The sequence below is a fragment of the Hippopotamus amphibius genome, chromosome 1 (genome assembly GCF_030028045.1).
Source record: "Hippopotamus amphibius kiboko isolate mHipAmp2 chromosome 1, mHipAmp2.hap2, whole genome shotgun sequence".
In the NCBI taxonomy this organism is placed as follows: domain Eukaryota; kingdom Metazoa; phylum Chordata; class Mammalia; order Artiodactyla; family Hippopotamidae; genus Hippopotamus; species Hippopotamus amphibius.
Genome location: NC_080186.1, coordinates 113,610,527 through 113,626,876, shown reverse-complemented (window position 1 = coordinate 113,626,876; position 16,350 = coordinate 113,610,527). Strand labels below are relative to the sequence as shown.

The 16,350-nt window shown below is 57.4% G+C and overlaps 2 protein-coding genes across 5 annotated transcripts; both read right to left on the bottom strand.

Moving 5' to 3' along the window:
* Window positions 1-4,598: 4,598 nt before the first annotated feature.
* On the bottom strand, window positions 4,599-15,862 carry ADAMTSL4 (ADAMTS like 4). 4 transcript variants are annotated; one of them, XM_057722286.1, is made up of 18 exons: window positions 15,603-15,862; window positions 12,785-13,016; window positions 12,511-12,568; window positions 11,856-12,211; window positions 10,990-11,671; window positions 10,650-10,752; window positions 9,719-9,855; window positions 9,150-9,354; window positions 8,731-8,903; window positions 8,461-8,572; window positions 8,170-8,355; window positions 7,846-7,975; window positions 7,296-7,500; window positions 6,781-6,957; window positions 6,305-6,511; window positions 6,029-6,208; window positions 5,610-5,754; window positions 4,599-5,459 (listed from the first exon to the last, which is right to left on the bottom strand). In XM_057722286.1, the coding sequence occupies exons 2-18, from the start codon at window positions 12,802-12,804 to the stop codon at window positions 5,323-5,325; spliced, it is 3,213 nt and encodes a 1,070-aa protein (XP_057578269.1). In that variant the 5' UTR covers window positions 12,805-13,016; window positions 15,603-15,862; the 3' UTR covers window positions 4,599-5,322. The 4 variants fall into 4 exon arrangements, with proteins under 4 accessions (XP_057578269.1, XP_057578261.1, XP_057578279.1 ...); XM_057722278.1 differs by lacking the exon at window positions 15,603-15,862 and adding an exon at window positions 15,361-15,498; XM_057722296.1 differs by lacking the exon at window positions 15,603-15,862 and adding an exon at window positions 14,744-14,762.
* On the bottom strand, window positions 13,619-14,532 carry LOC130845297 (uncharacterized). Its single transcript, XM_057722310.1, is given in 6 exon segments — window positions 13,619-13,874; window positions 13,876-13,943; window positions 13,946-13,981; window positions 13,984-14,292; window positions 14,295-14,495; window positions 14,497-14,532. Coding segments are annotated over 6 exon segments (774 nt in total). The 3' UTR covers window positions 13,619-13,750.
* Window positions 15,863-16,350: the final 488 nt, after the last annotated feature.

Genomic DNA, 16,350 nt, shown 5'->3' with positions numbered 1-16,350 from the left:
TTCTAACACAAAAAGGATTTGGTAAGCAATCCCAGAAATAGGTTATTTTAAAAAGAAATGCAGCTGCATTGCTCTTGAGTACAGAACATATTAACACACAACTTTGATAAAGTTTGTCCTATGGAAAAAAACCTGTGACTCAATTAGTAATACATAAGTCTATGTTTGCATGATAGTGTACCTTACTCAAAGACCATGCATATTTATTTTAATTATTTCCTGGGGCCTAGACACTGAATATATTTGAAAGGATTTTTAATTTCCTTGAAATTTTGAGTTGAAAAATGAAATTTAGACAGGATTTTCCTAAAATTCAGAGAAGTCATGAAACACATTTGAAAACAACAAAACACTTGATCCCATCCAAGTTCTGGATCCCTGTGGCCCAAAGAACTGAGTATTTTGATAAAGGGTGCCCTGTGGGAATGAAATTCAATAACAGATCAAAGGAATTTGATACAATTTAAAAAGTTAAAAGACTTAAGTCTCAGGGCTTAATTTTCTCCCCTGTAAACTGGATTTGTCTTCCCCATCTTACTATTGTGAAGATTTAGAGGGAGAATATATACAAGTGCTTTACCTTAAAGCACTAAACAAGGTGCTTTAAGGAATTTTGGGAAATGTCCCTTAAGGAGTCATTCTGTCGACCATGTCCAAGTCATTGAGTTCCCAGGGAGAAGTCACTAAGAAGCCGATGTCAACAGACAGGATGTTGAATTAAAAGGGTCTACAGCTGTATTTTGAAGCAGAGGGGACACAAACAAGACTTTCTGTGGCTGAGAACTGTGGGAGTTCAATCAGATGGAAGAAATCCCAGGGGTAAGTAAACTCTCTGCTTGCCAAATCTGCCCTGTTGCCTATTTCTGTGTGGTTCAAAAGCTAAGAATGGTTTTTGCATTTTTAAATGGTTGAAAAAAAAATTGGTAACACGTTAAAGTTATATGAAGTTAAAATTTCAGTGTCATAAATAAAGTTTGATTGGAACACAGCCATGCCCATTTGTTTACAAATTGTGTAAGGCTGCTTTTGTGCTACAACAGCAGAGTCAAGTAGTTGCAACAGAGATTCTATGGCCTGCAAAGCCAAAAATGTTTATTTTATTCTCTGGTCCTTTAGAGAAGAAGGTTGCCCACTTATCTACGAGAGCTAAAAAGGAGTCTTATGATGTCATGAAAGAAGCAGGCAACCAAGAATCAATAGTATCCAGGGGGAGAGAGGAAGAGATGATAGAGTCTGGTTCCAAGGCAGATTAACTCTGCTCCTCCCATCAAGGGCAGGGCCTCTGCCACCTTGCCTTTTTAGCCTAGGGATTCCAGGGACACACACAGTCTTCTCCTTTATGTGAGTTAACCCCACCCTCTCACCCCCAGTTTCTTTTCTCCTCACTCAAATTTCTGTAGAGTTGTCTCTTAAAAAGATTCAGGCAAGGCTCAGAGGAGTACAACACACACACACACACACACACATCCTAGTTCCAATCAATCAGGGATCAATTTCAGGGACCTTCCTGAAATTGAACCCATCTCTAATAGAGATTTTTGAAGATTATGCTGTCTAGTTTGGTTAACACAAACTGTTTATCTCTTGTTCACAGACTTAGTCTTAGGTACTTTCCTGAGGCTTTCTACTTCCTGTAGGTGCCTCCCACCCTTTAAAGCTGACATCTCTTCATCACCTGCCTGTGACAGATAAGCCCCCTCTGCTCTAACTTCCCCACCCAGCTGACTCCAGAACCATAGATGATGGATTTGAGGGATGCTGGTTGGAGAGAGAGGATGGGGATGTAGGAACGCACACCCCAACTCCACCTCCAAACTATCGATATAATCTCTAGTCTAGCATGAATCTCCATGCTTTAAGGAGGGGAGGGGTCTCCCTGATTCAGTTTACTCTGGTGGGGGAGGGTGTTAAGTTCAAATGAAGTCTCTGTAAAACTGGGGAGAAGGGGAAAGCAGGAAATGAAAGAGGATCTGGTTGGAGAGAATCTGGAAGGGACCTTCTCCTTGCATTTAGTTCTCACTCTCATCCCTCTGCCCTCCTACCACCCTCCAGGTCTATCTAGATCCTCCCAATAAAGGGCTCCTGAGAGAGGGTGTCTTGAGGTTCAAACACTCATGCCATGGGTCAGCCACTGGGACCTGCAACTGGGGCCCTGTGCTCTGCTTCACTCCTTACCAGAGAGGTTGAATCCAGCCGGGCCTCCTCAGACCCACCCCTGCAGCTGTGAGCACCTGCTTGCAGGGAGGCCCCTGGTTGGGGAAGTCTAGAGACTAAATTTAGTCTGAAGGCTGAACCTTAATTGGGTGGGTAATCACCCTGGGGGGAAGCTGGGAGGGGGGAGGGGAGAGGAGTTCTGACCCAGCTGAACAGAGACCTCACAAGCTCACCCCTAAGTCCACTGATATGGAACCAAATGCCCCTCCCCCAGCAAACACCCAGCAGCGAGAAGCCCTAGCAACTTGCCGGCCTGCTGCAACGCTTGATCTCTCTTGTGCACATCAAGATTGTTCCTATCACCACCCCACCCCCACCTCAATTCTCAGGGGTCCAGTTCCTCAGAGTCCTTCCCTAAATTCCCCCCAGGGCACCAAACCTAGGGGGCCCCTCCACCACATCTCCCTGACCTTGGGTTACAGCTTCCTCTCTCCCAACCCTCCAGAGGGTTTCAGAGGTCAACAAAGAGGTATCTGGCCATACTACTCCCCTCTTAAGGGGCCAGGAAAAGGGGTGCTTGGGGTCAAGTTCCCCTTCCTTAAAACTTTAACATTGACCCCCAATACTGGCCCCAGGGACCAGAGGAGAGAATCCTTAGGGGCCACAGTGAATCCTAGCTTTAAAATGAGAGGGGAAAGGGGACAACCCCCCAGATGAAAACCCACATCCTGAGAAGTCAGAGGCTGGAGGCTATGAGGGAGCAGGGGGGCTACCAGAGAGAGAAAGGAGGTGCTGAGGCTGGGGGGAGCCGGAAGAGGGGCTGTGGCTACATTCCCCACCTGTGATTGGTTCTCAGGCTCAGGCCAAACTCCAAACCCGCCCAGCAACAGCCTTGAGAGGCCCTAAGAGGGAGGAGGAACTTCGGGGAAGTCAGCTGAGCTGCGGCCACCGCCCAGCCCTCAGCTTCCAGGAATCGCTGGGAGGGCCCCTGCTATTCACCACACCCCTCCCTCGGTCTCAGGACTCCGCCTTCAGCCCTCGGTATCTACAGGGCTGGCTCAGGTCCCACTTCCCTGGTCCCTCCACCTCTTTGATCCCCTTTAGAGGTTTACCAAAGAGAGGAACACATCTGACACCTTCTCTTCAGACACTGAGGCTGGGCTTTCTTTGTACCCCCTTTCTCACTCCTCGCCCTGGACTAAAGTCAGTTTCATTTAACTTTCCTCCCATTTTCTTTTGCCTCCTTCTTCACACACTGTCCTCCCAAGATGTTGTCTGGAGTCTTCCTTCTCAGCCACTTCCCACCCAGGGAAGGCCTGCTTCCCAAGGCAACAGCACGACGTGAGGGAGCTGCCAGAGTAGAGAAGTGCTGTCTCCTCAAGCAACTCTGGGGTCCTTCCCAGGGTCTGGGGGTCTGGGTGTGTGTGCTCAGGAAACAGAAAGTCCCTGAGTTCAGCTGTTTCTGCAGGCCTTTATTTAGGGTCTTACTCGGCCAGACTTGCGGAGGTACAAGGGGTGGGGGGGAATGCTTCTAATTGCGAGAGAAGCTCCATTCTATTGCACTTCCCCCTTTCTCAGGCATGGGGACCCCTGGGAAGTCTAGCTTCCTCAAGTGGAGATCTAGACTCACAGCTCAGAATTGCAGGGCTCAGGGAGAGGATCTGTGTTACGGAAAGGGCTGCCCACTCTCATACCACCTCTAGCAAGCTATTTATTTACCTTGAGAGTTGACATGGGCAGGGTAGAGAGGAGGGAGGAGACTAGGGCGAGACATCTCTGAAGAATGTGTCTTTGGCAGGACATCCAGTACTGCCTTGGCTCCACCCTGGACTCCACCCCCAAGTCCCCTAGAGCCAGGCCAGGCTCCTCCTCCTCCAGCGGTTTCTGCTGAGGGAAAGGGGGGGTCGGGTGGGGTGGGAATCGTTTCCTTTCCTCACACGCTATAAAAAGCTTAATAGGGAAATGGGTAATAGCACAAAGGATGAGAGGGGCAGGAAGGCAAAGGCAGGGCCAAAGGGAGCAGGAAAAAGGACCCCTGAAAAAGCAGCTGCCATTCAGCTCAGCCCCAGGTGGAAAAAAGTGCTACTAGATTCCAAGAGACTTTACAGAAAGACTCAGCCTACCACGAAACCCACCATAGGCCAAGCAGTTTCTTCCTCAGCTCTGGACCCAAGCGCCCAACTCCATACCTAAACTGGGAGAAGCGGTGACCTCTAGCGGTCAATGACCAACCTGCAGGGCCTGCGTGGGCCAGGATCCTCTCCCTCTGACCAAGGCTCCTGGTCTCTGGTGACTAGGAGACTCCAGTGACTCAGCCTTTCTGGGCCCAAACTCTCTCCATCTGGGCTCCAAGTGCCGTTCCCCTTCCCACCCTTCATTCTGATCTCACACTGCTTGCTTAGTATGGCTAGGTTCCCACGAGGACAATGAAGAGCCTGTTTCTCTTTGTCATAATCATCTTTAATAAAAAATAAATTAGTTCTGGAATGGGAACCATTTTAGGAGGTGGGGAGCAGAAGCAGGGACCAGGATGTCTTATTCTAACCTTCCTCTTCTCCATCCTCTGCCCAGCTGGTCCCTGCTCTGGGGAGATAGTTTCTCTTCCTGGGGAAAGGCAGGATTGGCAATGGCTCACCCCCATCCCTAGCTAACTATGAGCGGGAGGGACAGAGAAACTAGGTAAGGGGAGGCAGGGTCAGAGGCAAAAAGGATGGTTTAGGTGATGTGTGGCCTGAACAGGAGACATGGGGTGTAGGACACAAAGTTGGGATGAATGGGGAGGCCAGATTCATAAGTAGCTCGGGTTCCCAAAGAGCTGTAAACTTGCTTTCCTCTCAGCCTAGAAAACTCTCAGGGAAACAGGCATCGTCCCCTCCCGGTTCCTCCTCAGTGTACCTTCATTTTGAGAAGTGATACAGATGTATGCGTGCACATATCCACATGGGCCCAGATACACATTTGGGGGCATATGTGCACACACCACCACACAGACCCAACCACATGTCTTGACAGTCACTGTCCATCATCTTGCCACTTCCGACCACCCTGGGGGATGTCCCTAGTGAGACCAGGACAGGCTGGAGAGCCAGAGGGTACAGAGGGCACTGATTGAGGGGTGACTGATGGTGGCATGGGAAAACCACGAGGAGAGGGTCTCCTGGACCCATTTCAGGCGGGCTCCGGGGGAGACCGCTCCAGGGCATGGGCGCAAGAGCGGCAACAGGTGGCTGTGTAGTAGGGATAGACGCAGAGCCGGGCCTGCACCACCAGGGGGCAGTGTGGAGAGCTGTCCTTGCATTGATCATCTGGGGACAGAGGAGGCCGTTGGGCACAAGGTGTCACCAAGATCCACCCCACTGGAGGTGTGTGGCCCACTCCCACCCGTCCTTCCTAATCTCCACCCACACTTCAGCTAACTCTGCTCTGCTGGGGTTTGGGGAGAGGGAGCTCTTTACCAGGGCGCTGGCTGCAGGGCTGGCTGTTACAGGATCGTCGCCTAGAGGGCCGCAGGTGAGGAGGGCATCGGATGCTGAGAGTCTGGTTGGCGGTCAGGCACTGGACCTCCCTTGTCTGCACGCCCCCCTGGCAGGAGCGAGAACACTGGGGAGACCCCAGCCATCAAACCAGAACTTTGCTGTGCCCCAGGCTCCTCTTGAACCCCCGACTGCCTCCTCCTCTGAAAGGAGTTGGGTGGCTTTCCTGGAGCATTATGAAACTCTATGTGGAGGGGACCCACCTGTCCTCCCAGTCTAGGAAGTGGGACAAATTAAATTGCTGCTGGCCTTAGCCCCAGGCAGGGAGGGAGGTACAAGGAGGGCAGCCTCCCCTCCCCTGGAAGTTCATGCTGAGCAGGGCAAGGGAGCCAGGCACTCACCGGACTCCAGGGTGTAGAAAACCATCGGTCCTGGCAGTCCTGTCCCTGACAGGGCTGTAGGGCAGGGGGCCTGGGCAGGTGGGAACAGTTGCTAGGAGAAGTCACGTTGAACTCAGTCCCCAGTTTGGACACACAGATGATGTCTCTACGCTGCGTGCCAGAGCCACATTCTGAGGAGCACTGAGGGAGAAGACAGGAAGGGAGAGCAGGATTACTCACACACCCCCCGCCCCAGGGAATCCCACCCACGGGCCCCCTCCCAGGCCCTCAGCTCACCTCAGCCCAGGGCCCCGTGTACCAGCACCAAGTCACCTCACAGGGCCCCAAGCTGCAGGCACGCATGTCAGGGGGGCGGCTTCCTGGTGCACAGGTCTGCTCACTGGCTCCTGCCCCTGCTTCCTCCGGGCCCACCCCATGGGTCTCCCCACTCCCGAGGCAGACAACAGAACGTCGCTGGATTCCCGTCCCACACTCGGCTGAGCACTGTTGGGAAGCAGAGTGTGAAGGCAGGCTGGGACGACACGTAGGGGAAGCGGAGGGGGCTGAGGACAGACACGTCCTGGATCCGGGAGTTAGGGAATACCCCAGGGGTGCCAGCCAGATACGGGGATGCTTTGCCAGGCGGGGGTTAGGACATTAGTGTGAGTTTTTCTCCGAGTTCCCAACACCGGCAGTGTTGGAAAGGCCCTGAGGGTGTTGTGCATGGGGGGCGCCAGGGACGTGGGACTTGGCTGAGGGGGTGTGGGGCGCACCTTGGAGCTCCAGTCACTGTGGAACCAGGCTGTGATGCAGGGCCCCATGTCACAGGCCTCTCTGCTGGGGGGCCGCGGGGGGCCCGAGGCACACTCCTGCTCGCTCACTTCATCGCCGTGGTTGCCGACACAGCGGACCTGCCGGCTCCTCTGGCCGCGCCCGCACCGCACAGAGCACTGAAGGGACGGAGATGAGGGACATCGGGGGCTGGGCTTCCCTGGCTGCCTCCCCAGCCTCCAGCTCCAGGGCTCCTGAATCAGGATCTGCCTCTGATGCCTAGCTCCGCGGTTACAGGGCTTTGTGGGCTGAGGAGCAGGCTGAGTATGGGGCTCTGGGCCCCCAAGCCCCGGTTCTGTCTCTCAGCTGACTTATAAGTGGAGGTTCTATATGAGATCTCGTTTGGGAAAGTTTCTGCTAATTAAAAGGAAGGTGGAAAAAACACTGCTCTTGCTCACTGGTGCCCACACCTCTAGGATCCTCCCGCTCCGAGAGCTTCCTTGCTCGGGCCCCTCACCTGGCTCCAAGGGGAGCGGACCTCCCAGTGGCCGCAGAGGCGCAGCTGGCAGGGCTGGGTGATGTTGGGCCGGGGCAGGTGTCCACAGCGCTCCGGGGGCACTGAGGAGCCGCCGCCCCCAAACTCCTGCCGGCAGTGTAGCTGACGGTGCTGGCTGCCGGGGCCACAGGAGCGGCTGCAGGACGTCCACTCGCCAGCCTCCCAGCTGTGGGTGTGGGCAGGGCGGGGAAGGGACAGAGACACAGACGGCAAAAGCAAAGATGTGTGGGGCTGCCATGTTCGGAGAAGGGAACGACAGATGGGGGATGAGGACCCCTCAGAGGAAAGTGGGCGTGTTTAGCATTTTGGAGTCTGGGATCCTTTGCGGGGCTCAGGGTTTTCCTGCTGTCTAGGGAATGTCAGCCTTTCTAACTGAATAACGTGTCTCTGTAGCCAGCAGATCTCGTGTTGAGTGCAGAGTCCAGGTGACATCCTGTGGGTGTGAGGATGTGTTTTCCCCGGGCAACCGTTGTGTTCCTAGAACCCTGACCCTCCTGCGGGGCACACTCACTACGGTGGGCACGGGGGGCCGTGGCAGGGCTCCTGGGAGGCTGGGGGCCTGGCGCCCGCGGCACAGCTGCGTTCATCCAGTTCCTCTCCGGACTCACGAGAAATGCAGAGGAAGACGGGGCGCCAAACACCTGAAGAGGATAAAAGGGAAGACGGGAGGCTCAGCACCCAGTGTCCGTCAGGTCCCAGGCACTGACGTCTCATTTGGCACAAAGTCAAGGTGTGGACCCGCAGTCCAGGGTATGGGATCAGGCGATCCCCACAAGCCAAGTTCGGGATCTGGGCTAAGGGCGCCAGGAAGACAGGCTAGTGTGTGAAGTCTCACCTTTTCCACAGGATGCCGAGCACTCAGAGTGTCCCACCCGTTTCCAGTATCCGGTTGGAGACCCCAGGGGTGTCCTGGGATGGGGCGGGGCAGGCACCTGGGGGATCCGCACCTGACGCTGGAGGGTGCCTGGGGTGCGGGCGGGCCGGGGTGCTGAAGCAGGTGGGGGCTCTACCCTTAAAATCTCTGTGCAGGGAGAGTTGGGCAGACAAATCAGCTGTATCCCCACTGCCTCGAGCGCCCCTTCAGCCTCTCCCCACCTCGTTCTAGGTCTGGGGATCAAAGTCTCACCAGGCTGGAGCTGCGGGATTCGGGGCTCTGGGGTGGGGTTCTCAAGGTTTGGAGGAAGTGAAGAGATGACATACTGATAAAAAACACCTGGGTTTTCCTCCTGAAAGATCATCTGGGGAGAAAAAGAGAAGGTAGTGACTGTTTGCGAGTGGCCAGGGCGGCATCCACTAGACCGTCTGCCTGTCTTGAGACCCACAGCTCTCCCCTCAGAGGAAAGGCCTCACACAGCGGTGCCGCCTCCCCCGGCCCAGGCCCAGGTCCCTTGCTCACGTAGACATCCACAGGCTGGGTCGTGGGGCCTTCCGCGGACAGACTCTCCCCCGCGCCCTCCTCTCGAGGAGGACGGTTGTACTGGAAAACAGTCCCGCCGGCAGTGTAGGACCCAGGAGGATCCACAGCCCAGTTTCCATTAATGATGGACCGGCCCCCAGGGCCACGAAGCGCTGGAGGTGGCAGATGAGGACACGCGAGGTTGGTCATACTGTCCTCCTCTCCCACCACTTCCCTGACAGCGCAGAGCCCCACATACCCCGTGCTCTTGCGGCTTCCTCACACCCCCACCAGGGAGGGAGGAATGGAGCCCTGACTTCCCTGGTGGCTTGTTTGCTGTGCTGAATGGAGGTGTGAAGGGCAGAACCAACAGACCAGGAATGAAATGGGGACTCGACTCGGGGAACCCAGGGACGCACCAAGGTAGTTGGAGCTGGGCCGGAGCTGGGCGATCCGGAGCCGGGAGGCTCCAGCAGGAATCAACAGGATCTTCTGATAGCCCAGAGGGCCCCCCCGGTCCGTAAGGTTCCCCGAGACGAGGCGGCAGGTAGAATCATCACCCCCACAGACTCCACAGCCATCTGGACGCCTGCCAGAGCCGAGGATCCCATCACAGCCAGGGCTCTGGGGGAAAGCAGAGTGAGGCAGGGGCGCCTAGAAGCCAGACACCACCTCACACCCTGGCCTGGTCATCTTGGAGCCTTCAGCTCACCGCATGTTTTGACCTTTTCACTATAAGTGAGACTGTTTCTGTGTCAATCCCACCATCCCCAGCCAGCCTCCTGGAAGCTTAGTGGGCCTAAGGAGGTCTTTCTTGCAGTTCACCTCTTGGCTCTGCTCAGCTCTGCTTGGCAGGTAAGAACTTTCCTCTTTGCAACCTGAGTCTGGTGTTTCGCCACTGTGACCATGAACAAGGAGACTGTGTGTGTGTCTGTAGTAGGTGTTAACATTGCCCCTCTTCCCATGCACGCACCGCCTCCTTCCTCACCAGACAGCGTCCAGCCACGCAGATGTCTAGAGCTCCAGGCTGACACAGGGTCCCATCCTGGACCTTTTCCGTGTGACGGACGTAGAAGCGGAAGCCACGGGGACGGCAGTTCAGTTCGCAGCGCTGGGAACCCTGAACTAAGAGACAGAGTAGAAGGGTGGTTGGCTGGGGTCCCTGGCGGGAGGTTAGCTGAGAAAGAACCCAGGGCCCTGAGAGCAGCTTGGCTTGCCTTATATTAGCAATAGGGCATCCTTAGGTGGCCAAGGTCACTGTGGATGAAGGGAACATGACAATTCTATACTCTGAAAGGTCAGTGTGAAGGTCACACAAGAGTTGAGTCAGATCCGTTGAGGTCACTGAGACCAGAAAAGGGATAGTGAACTCTGAGAGAGGAGAGATACTTGAAACTACGATTATGTGAGCTCAGAGCTCATGAGGGCTTGGCTTGGTATCAAGGTGACACGGGCCTAAAATCAAACGAGGGTAACTTGGGAGAAAGTGATATAACACTGCCCAGGATCCATGTCGCACCCCCACCCAGCTGTCACCACTGGACAGGATCTTCCTGACCATGCCCTGCTCAGATCATGTCCCTCCCACCTCCTGGGACGGGCTTCTTCCCAGAGAAGACCAGCCAAAGGGCACCTCTGGACACATCCCTCTCCTAGCCCGACCCCTCTGCTGCCCATCCACCACTATCTGACAGCCGGGGCCCTGTCTGAAACCCCCACCCCTTTCTGGGCCTGTTCTGTCTCCTCACCCCAGCCCTGGGAAATAAGGAAGACAATATGACACAGGAGAAATACAAGAGCCTAACAGAGGAGAAAAAGGGGGGCTGGGGGGGGGTCTCCCTCCCCATCAGGGGGCCTCCCTCCCCATCATCCCCCGATCTTCCCGCCCCCCTGTCCAGGGGGTGGGCCAGAAAGCTCACCTTCTGTGAAGGGCTCCCAGTGGTACAGCTGGCCCATGAACTCCTGCGAGTCAAAGGCTGCGCACTGCAGGGCCCGGGGGTCTGGCTGCTCAGGGGGGCAGGGCTGAGGTGGGGGATACAGAGGAGTCAACGCTGGGGAGGAAAATGGGGGTGTGGATCAGGGCTGGATTTGGGGGATAGAGTGGAAGGTCAGGTCTACGGAAGAGCTCCAAGGCCCTACCCGGAAGAGGTCAGATGCCAAGGCCCTTCTCCCTCAGGTCCAGATCTGACAGGCTGAGGACCCAGGCTCAGGCCAGGGAAGCAGAACGGAAGTCTGGCAGGGGTCCAAGAAGGGACTCACCGTTTGGCTGCAGGCTCTCAGCTGCTCACTCTCCCCAGAACATCTTGGGACAAGGCTACGGGGAGCAAAGAGGCTCCAGCGGGGGCTGGAGTGGGGGCCAGCACCCAGCAGAGGCAGCCAGCCAGCTGGGTGGTGCGGGGCAGACTCCGTGAGGGACCCGTGACGACGCCCCCCAGGCCTCCAGGGCTCCTGGCTCTGCTGGCCTCGGCCCCGAGGGCCAGAAAGGAAAGGACTAGGGTGTCTCTCTGCCAGCCGGGGACTGGCCCAACCCTGGGAACTTGGCCTTCGCGGCTGAGGGGACGTGCGAAGGGAGCTACCTTCTTCTGGGGGTGGGGGAAGCGAGGAGGGCTGTGTGCCAGAGGCCTGGGCTCTGGGGTGGGGCCGTGTGGGGGCAGTCCTCCTTCTAGAGGGCACCTCTGTCTGAGCAGCTTCAGAGCTTGGGGGCTCTGCTAGGGGCGGTGGGGGGTGGGCAGATGGTCCTGTAGCGGGGAGTTCAGTGGGCGGCGCGTGGTTTGCGGAAGATGGCTCTGTTCTTGGAGTCTGGGATGGAAGATCTGAGGTCTGCGAGAGCCCAGATCTGTGTGGCCTCCGAGGGTGCCTGCGGTTCCGATGGAGCGGCAAAGCAAAGGGCACTCTCCCATAACCAAACATTCCTGGCTTGATGGGGTCTCGAACGCGGGACCTGAGAAGGTGTGGCAGACGTGGGGTCACAGCGCTGGCTAACTCTGACGCTGCCTCCCCAGTCTACTTTCTAGTACCAAACATAAGCCTTTCCAAACCCTGGATCCTTTGCTCCCCTTTCCTTCAGCCCTAGCCCCGCCCCTTGCCCAAGGACCCACCTCTTCCCTCGAAGCCCCACCCCTCACCTCCTGGCTCCTGGAATCTCCTGGGCCTCCTCTCTCCCCAGTTGAGAAGCTGGACCTCGAAGGGGGCCACCTCTTCCCCGAGGCGGTGGCCGGTACAGGGGAAGGGTTTCTCGAGAAGTCTGAGGTCTGGTGCCTTGACCCCGGGGGAGCAGGGCTTCTGGATGTCTTGGGGGCCGGAGTGGGAGGGGCAGGCCCTGGTGGAGTTGAGCTGTAGGCAGCTGACAAGTCCGACTCCTGCGCTGCACCCCGACCCCGCAGGGCTGGGAGCAAGAACCCCACTGGTCCCAAGGACCCCAGACACCCTCGGGGCCCTGGCTGTCCTCGGGGAGTGTCTGAAGAGAGTGTCCAGACAACACCTATGTAGACAAAAAGTTCAGACAAAATTAGAGTGATATTCGAGAGAACTGTACAGAATATCTAGTCTAACGCCGGAGGCTTGGGGCAGTAGTTACTGGCCCAAGGTCACATTCAGTAGCAGAGCTGGGACTTGAAGTGATTTGGCAAGGATTTAGGGAGTTGGGGAGGCTGGGCGGGCCAAGTGTGACAAAAAGGGGCCATGACTTATCAGAGGCTGCGTAAAATGCAGACGTGGTCTGGAGATTGTGGGACGCAGGGAGGGAGATGAAAGGATCGTAGTCTCTAGTCCCTGACTCACCTCCTGATCCAGGCAGATTTGAGGGAGAGACAGAAGCAGCACCAGACACAACCCGAACCTGCAAACCAAAGGCAGGAGCGAAGGTTTCAGGAGCCGGAGGAGGTGTTATGACACCGCCCCTCACCCCCAGCAGGCTCCCCACATGCTGATACCAACGTCTCAGAAACGAGAAGTTATTCATCACTTCCTCCAGCCCCTCCCAGAGAGCTCCTCTCCTTCACATCCAGAGACAGAGCCAGAGTCATCCTTCCACCCGAGCCGCCCCACCTCTTACCTGCCCGCCCACGTCTCCATTGCTCCTCCCTTGATGGCCCCGGGGCCAGGGAGGAGGGGACCGGAAGTAAACGCTCTACTCCGGCATCTGGGCGTGGGGTGGGGGAAGCGCTCTGCGGGGATCGAAGCCTGGTCTAGTCTCCGGAACGCTGGGGTTTGGGAGGGATGACTCCTCAGAAGGACACCTCACAGCGCGAACGGAGGGGTGAAGATTGGCCCACCCCTTTATGATCCTAAGGGTGGGAGGGAGAAGGAACAAGGCCCTTGTCCATCCACTCAGGCTGGAGGGGTGAGAGCCTGCCCTCAGCCTCCCAACTCGGGCTCGGTCCCCTTCCTCAGCTGCAGGAACTTCTCAGCTCCTCCATGTCCTAACTAGGGACTGTCTCTAGGCCAGCTCAGGCACACATATCCTTCTTAAGATGATTTTCATCTGGCTCGCCCTCCTGCCCTCCCTGAGGTCCTGGAAAGCTGAGGAGGGAGGCTCAGTGAGGACTTACAAGACACCCCCTCTGAGCTGCTGACTGGAAGCCCCTTGGGCTTTGCGTTTCCTACCTGCCTCCCAGCTTTTTCTTCCCTTCTTAGCTAATAAGCTCCTTGTGGAAATCTCAGGCACATCTCTGCCTGCCTCAAAGACTTTTCAGCCAAGGGATAAACTAAATGGGCTGATGGTTTAATCTCTAGAGAAGCAGGTGATTTTTCCCAGAGATTTAACCTCCCTCTAGGGGCCAGTGTCCAGCATTGGATCAATGAGGCCTTACTGCAGGCAAGACTCTGATGGGCTAGGGGAACCTGCGACGGGGAGATGCAGGTAGAGATGCCGTTGCTCCCCAGTCACGCACAGCCTGAAGAGCCAGGAAGTGCATCCTGAAGTGTACACTTGACCATTGGGGACGTGGAGCTTGGAACCCTCCCCTGGTCTCAGCCTGGCTCTCCCATTGCTCCCCCTTGCCCTCCAGCCCCTTCCTGCTCACAATGAGCCCTTCCCACCCCCACTCCTCATGCCGCTCTGAGTTCTGCTTTCCAGGAAAAAAAAAAAATGTTTCTGTTGGATCCGAAAGGCACCCGGGAGAAGAATCCAAGGAGCTCATGCCGAGGTGGGCCAGCTCTCGGGGGCAGGAAAATGACAGAGGGAAGGGCAGGAATGTGCTTGGGGGCAGCGACGCTCAGCCCCACTCCCTTCCCTGAGACCCCAGCACTTGAGAAGTTAAGGGAGGGACCGCAGTGGCTGAGCCTGAGCCACGGGGTCTCCTCAGCTGCTTGGGGTTGCCGGTGGCCGCTCCTTGCCTTGGCTGGGCTGATCACTGAGGTCAGCAACTCCGCCCTCATGGGGGTGCGGGTAGGGGCTCCAGAGAAGGGCCAACGTCCCACCCAAGGCTGCAGCTCTCTGCCTGACTCTGTTACTGGAGGTTAAAGGGAAGGAGAGATAGGGTGATGGTCACTGCCCCTTCACTGCCGGGTCACCTCTCCACTCCCTCTCTGCCTCTGCTTCTCTCTGCTACCCCAGGTCTGTATCTTGCTGTCTTTCTCCATGGGTCTACCCAGTACACATAATCCTGTCCTGAGCTGGGTTTGGCTTTGGCAGTTCCCTGGAGAAATGAGGGGTGGGGGGTGGGGTGACGTGAGCTCCTGGGGCCAGGGCCAGGCCTGGCTCCCTCTCTGGAAAAGTCCTACCCCACCCCCTGCATAGCTGGGCAAGGGGCGGACACTCACACCCCCCTGCCCCCCTACACTGCAGAAACAGATACACATGTGTGGTTTTCACCCCTTTTCATGTTCCTCATCTGGTGTGTCTCACTGCCAGGATGAAGAAAGGAGAGGTCGGAAGTGGTCACTCTTGGGCCAGGCTGACACTGGTCTAGACAAACCTGGGCTCCTCCCGGCCACACCTCCACACTGGCTAGTGAAGATCAAGGAGGAGAGACCTGGGCAGAACTAACCCTTTCACCCCCAGGGGACCCACCTCTGGGAAATGGTTGGCTCTGAGGGGCAGGGGACCCCACAGCAGGTTCCAGGGCTAGCTGGAGAGTCCCTATGCTGGCTGAGAACTCCATGGTCCTCCTCGTGCCCTCCACTCCCGGTCCTGGAGACCCACCCTCACAGGTGTCCGTCCTTTCCAGTCCTCAGGCTGAGCTGGATCAAGGGCACCCACCTGCGTCCCTCCCAGCGTCCCTGTCCCCCAACTCCAGGACGGAAGTGAGCGGCGGGGTTGGGGGGTGGCGGAAACATCTTCCAGGAGCACCCATCTAGAGGAGGAGGAGGGCAGGAGGCGCCGGGCGTGTGCCGGGAGGTCCTGGATATGTTTTCCAATTTTACTTTGTGACTTGGTAGGAATTTTGGCTCATTCTCCGCCCGAGTGATGGGGCCAGAGTTCCAAGGGATCAGAACCCCCTCCCCAGGAATTCGACCCCCAGGGACTGGAAGACCTTCCGAGGCTATAGGGGCTGGGGCCGGGGTCGCGGCTTGGGCGCGACCGCGGGGCGCAGGGAACCGGGACGGCGCGGGCGCGCACGGCGGGTGGTCTAACGGGACGGGGGAGAGAGGGCGGCCGGGGCCGGGGGTCCCAGGGAAGATCTGTACCTGCTCTGCTCGGCCCCGGCGGCCCGTTAACCCCTCTGCGCCCGGGCGCTCTCTCCAGGCAGCCTTGCTCCGCGGCGGCCACTGCGGCCCCTGAGCCGGGCTCCGGACACGGCCGCCTCCGGCCGCGGCTCCGCCCCCGCCCCGCCCCCCGCCCCGCCCGCCACGCGCCCAGCCCGCGCCCCCCGGCGGCCCCCGGGTCGCGGCGGCCCACCCCGACCCCCCTGCGCGCGAGGGCCACCCACCCCGGGCTGTGGGCCTTGGCCACCCCCGCACGACACCCGCCGGCGGCTCGAGGGGGCGAAGCCGAGGGGGTCCCGGCCCGGGTCGGAGGGAGCCATCGCTCCCGGGCTGTCCCCTAGCCCGGCTGGGGCTCGGGACTCCCGCACCCCGGCCTCCCGACGGGCTCCGAGGAGGCGGTGCGAGCGCTGCCCCTGCCCAGGCGGGGCGGCCGCGAGGGGCGCCAAGGGGCTGGGTGGCGCCTGCACCCGAGCGGCGTGGGCGAGTCCCCGGCCCCAGATCTGGGCGTGGCTGGGCGGGGATGGTCCGGCTCGACCCCAGGTCCGCGTTGGTCAAGCGCCTCTCCTCCACGCAGCCTCCTCTGCGAGCCCCGTCATCCCTGCCTCTCCCAAGTTGGGCCGTGAACCATAGGGTTCTAACTGCTCAGGGACCTCTATGAGCCTCGAGTTCTTCATCGATAAAATTTTTCACACGGGGCATAGCGGAAGGAATGCACTGATTTAGGAATCAGATGATCTGGATTTGAAATCCCAGCTCAAGTACTTGTCAGCTCTATGGTTTTGGATGAATGCTTTAACCTTTCTGTACTGCAGCTTCCTCATCTGTAAAATGGGGCTAATGTGACATATGCAAAGAGGCTTGGAGATATGTCTGTCTGTTCATATATATCTGGAATACACCCCAAACTTGGAATTGGGGGCAACACCTGGAAAGGGGTTGTGAGGTTGGGAGAGGGGAAAAAAACAGGTTTTC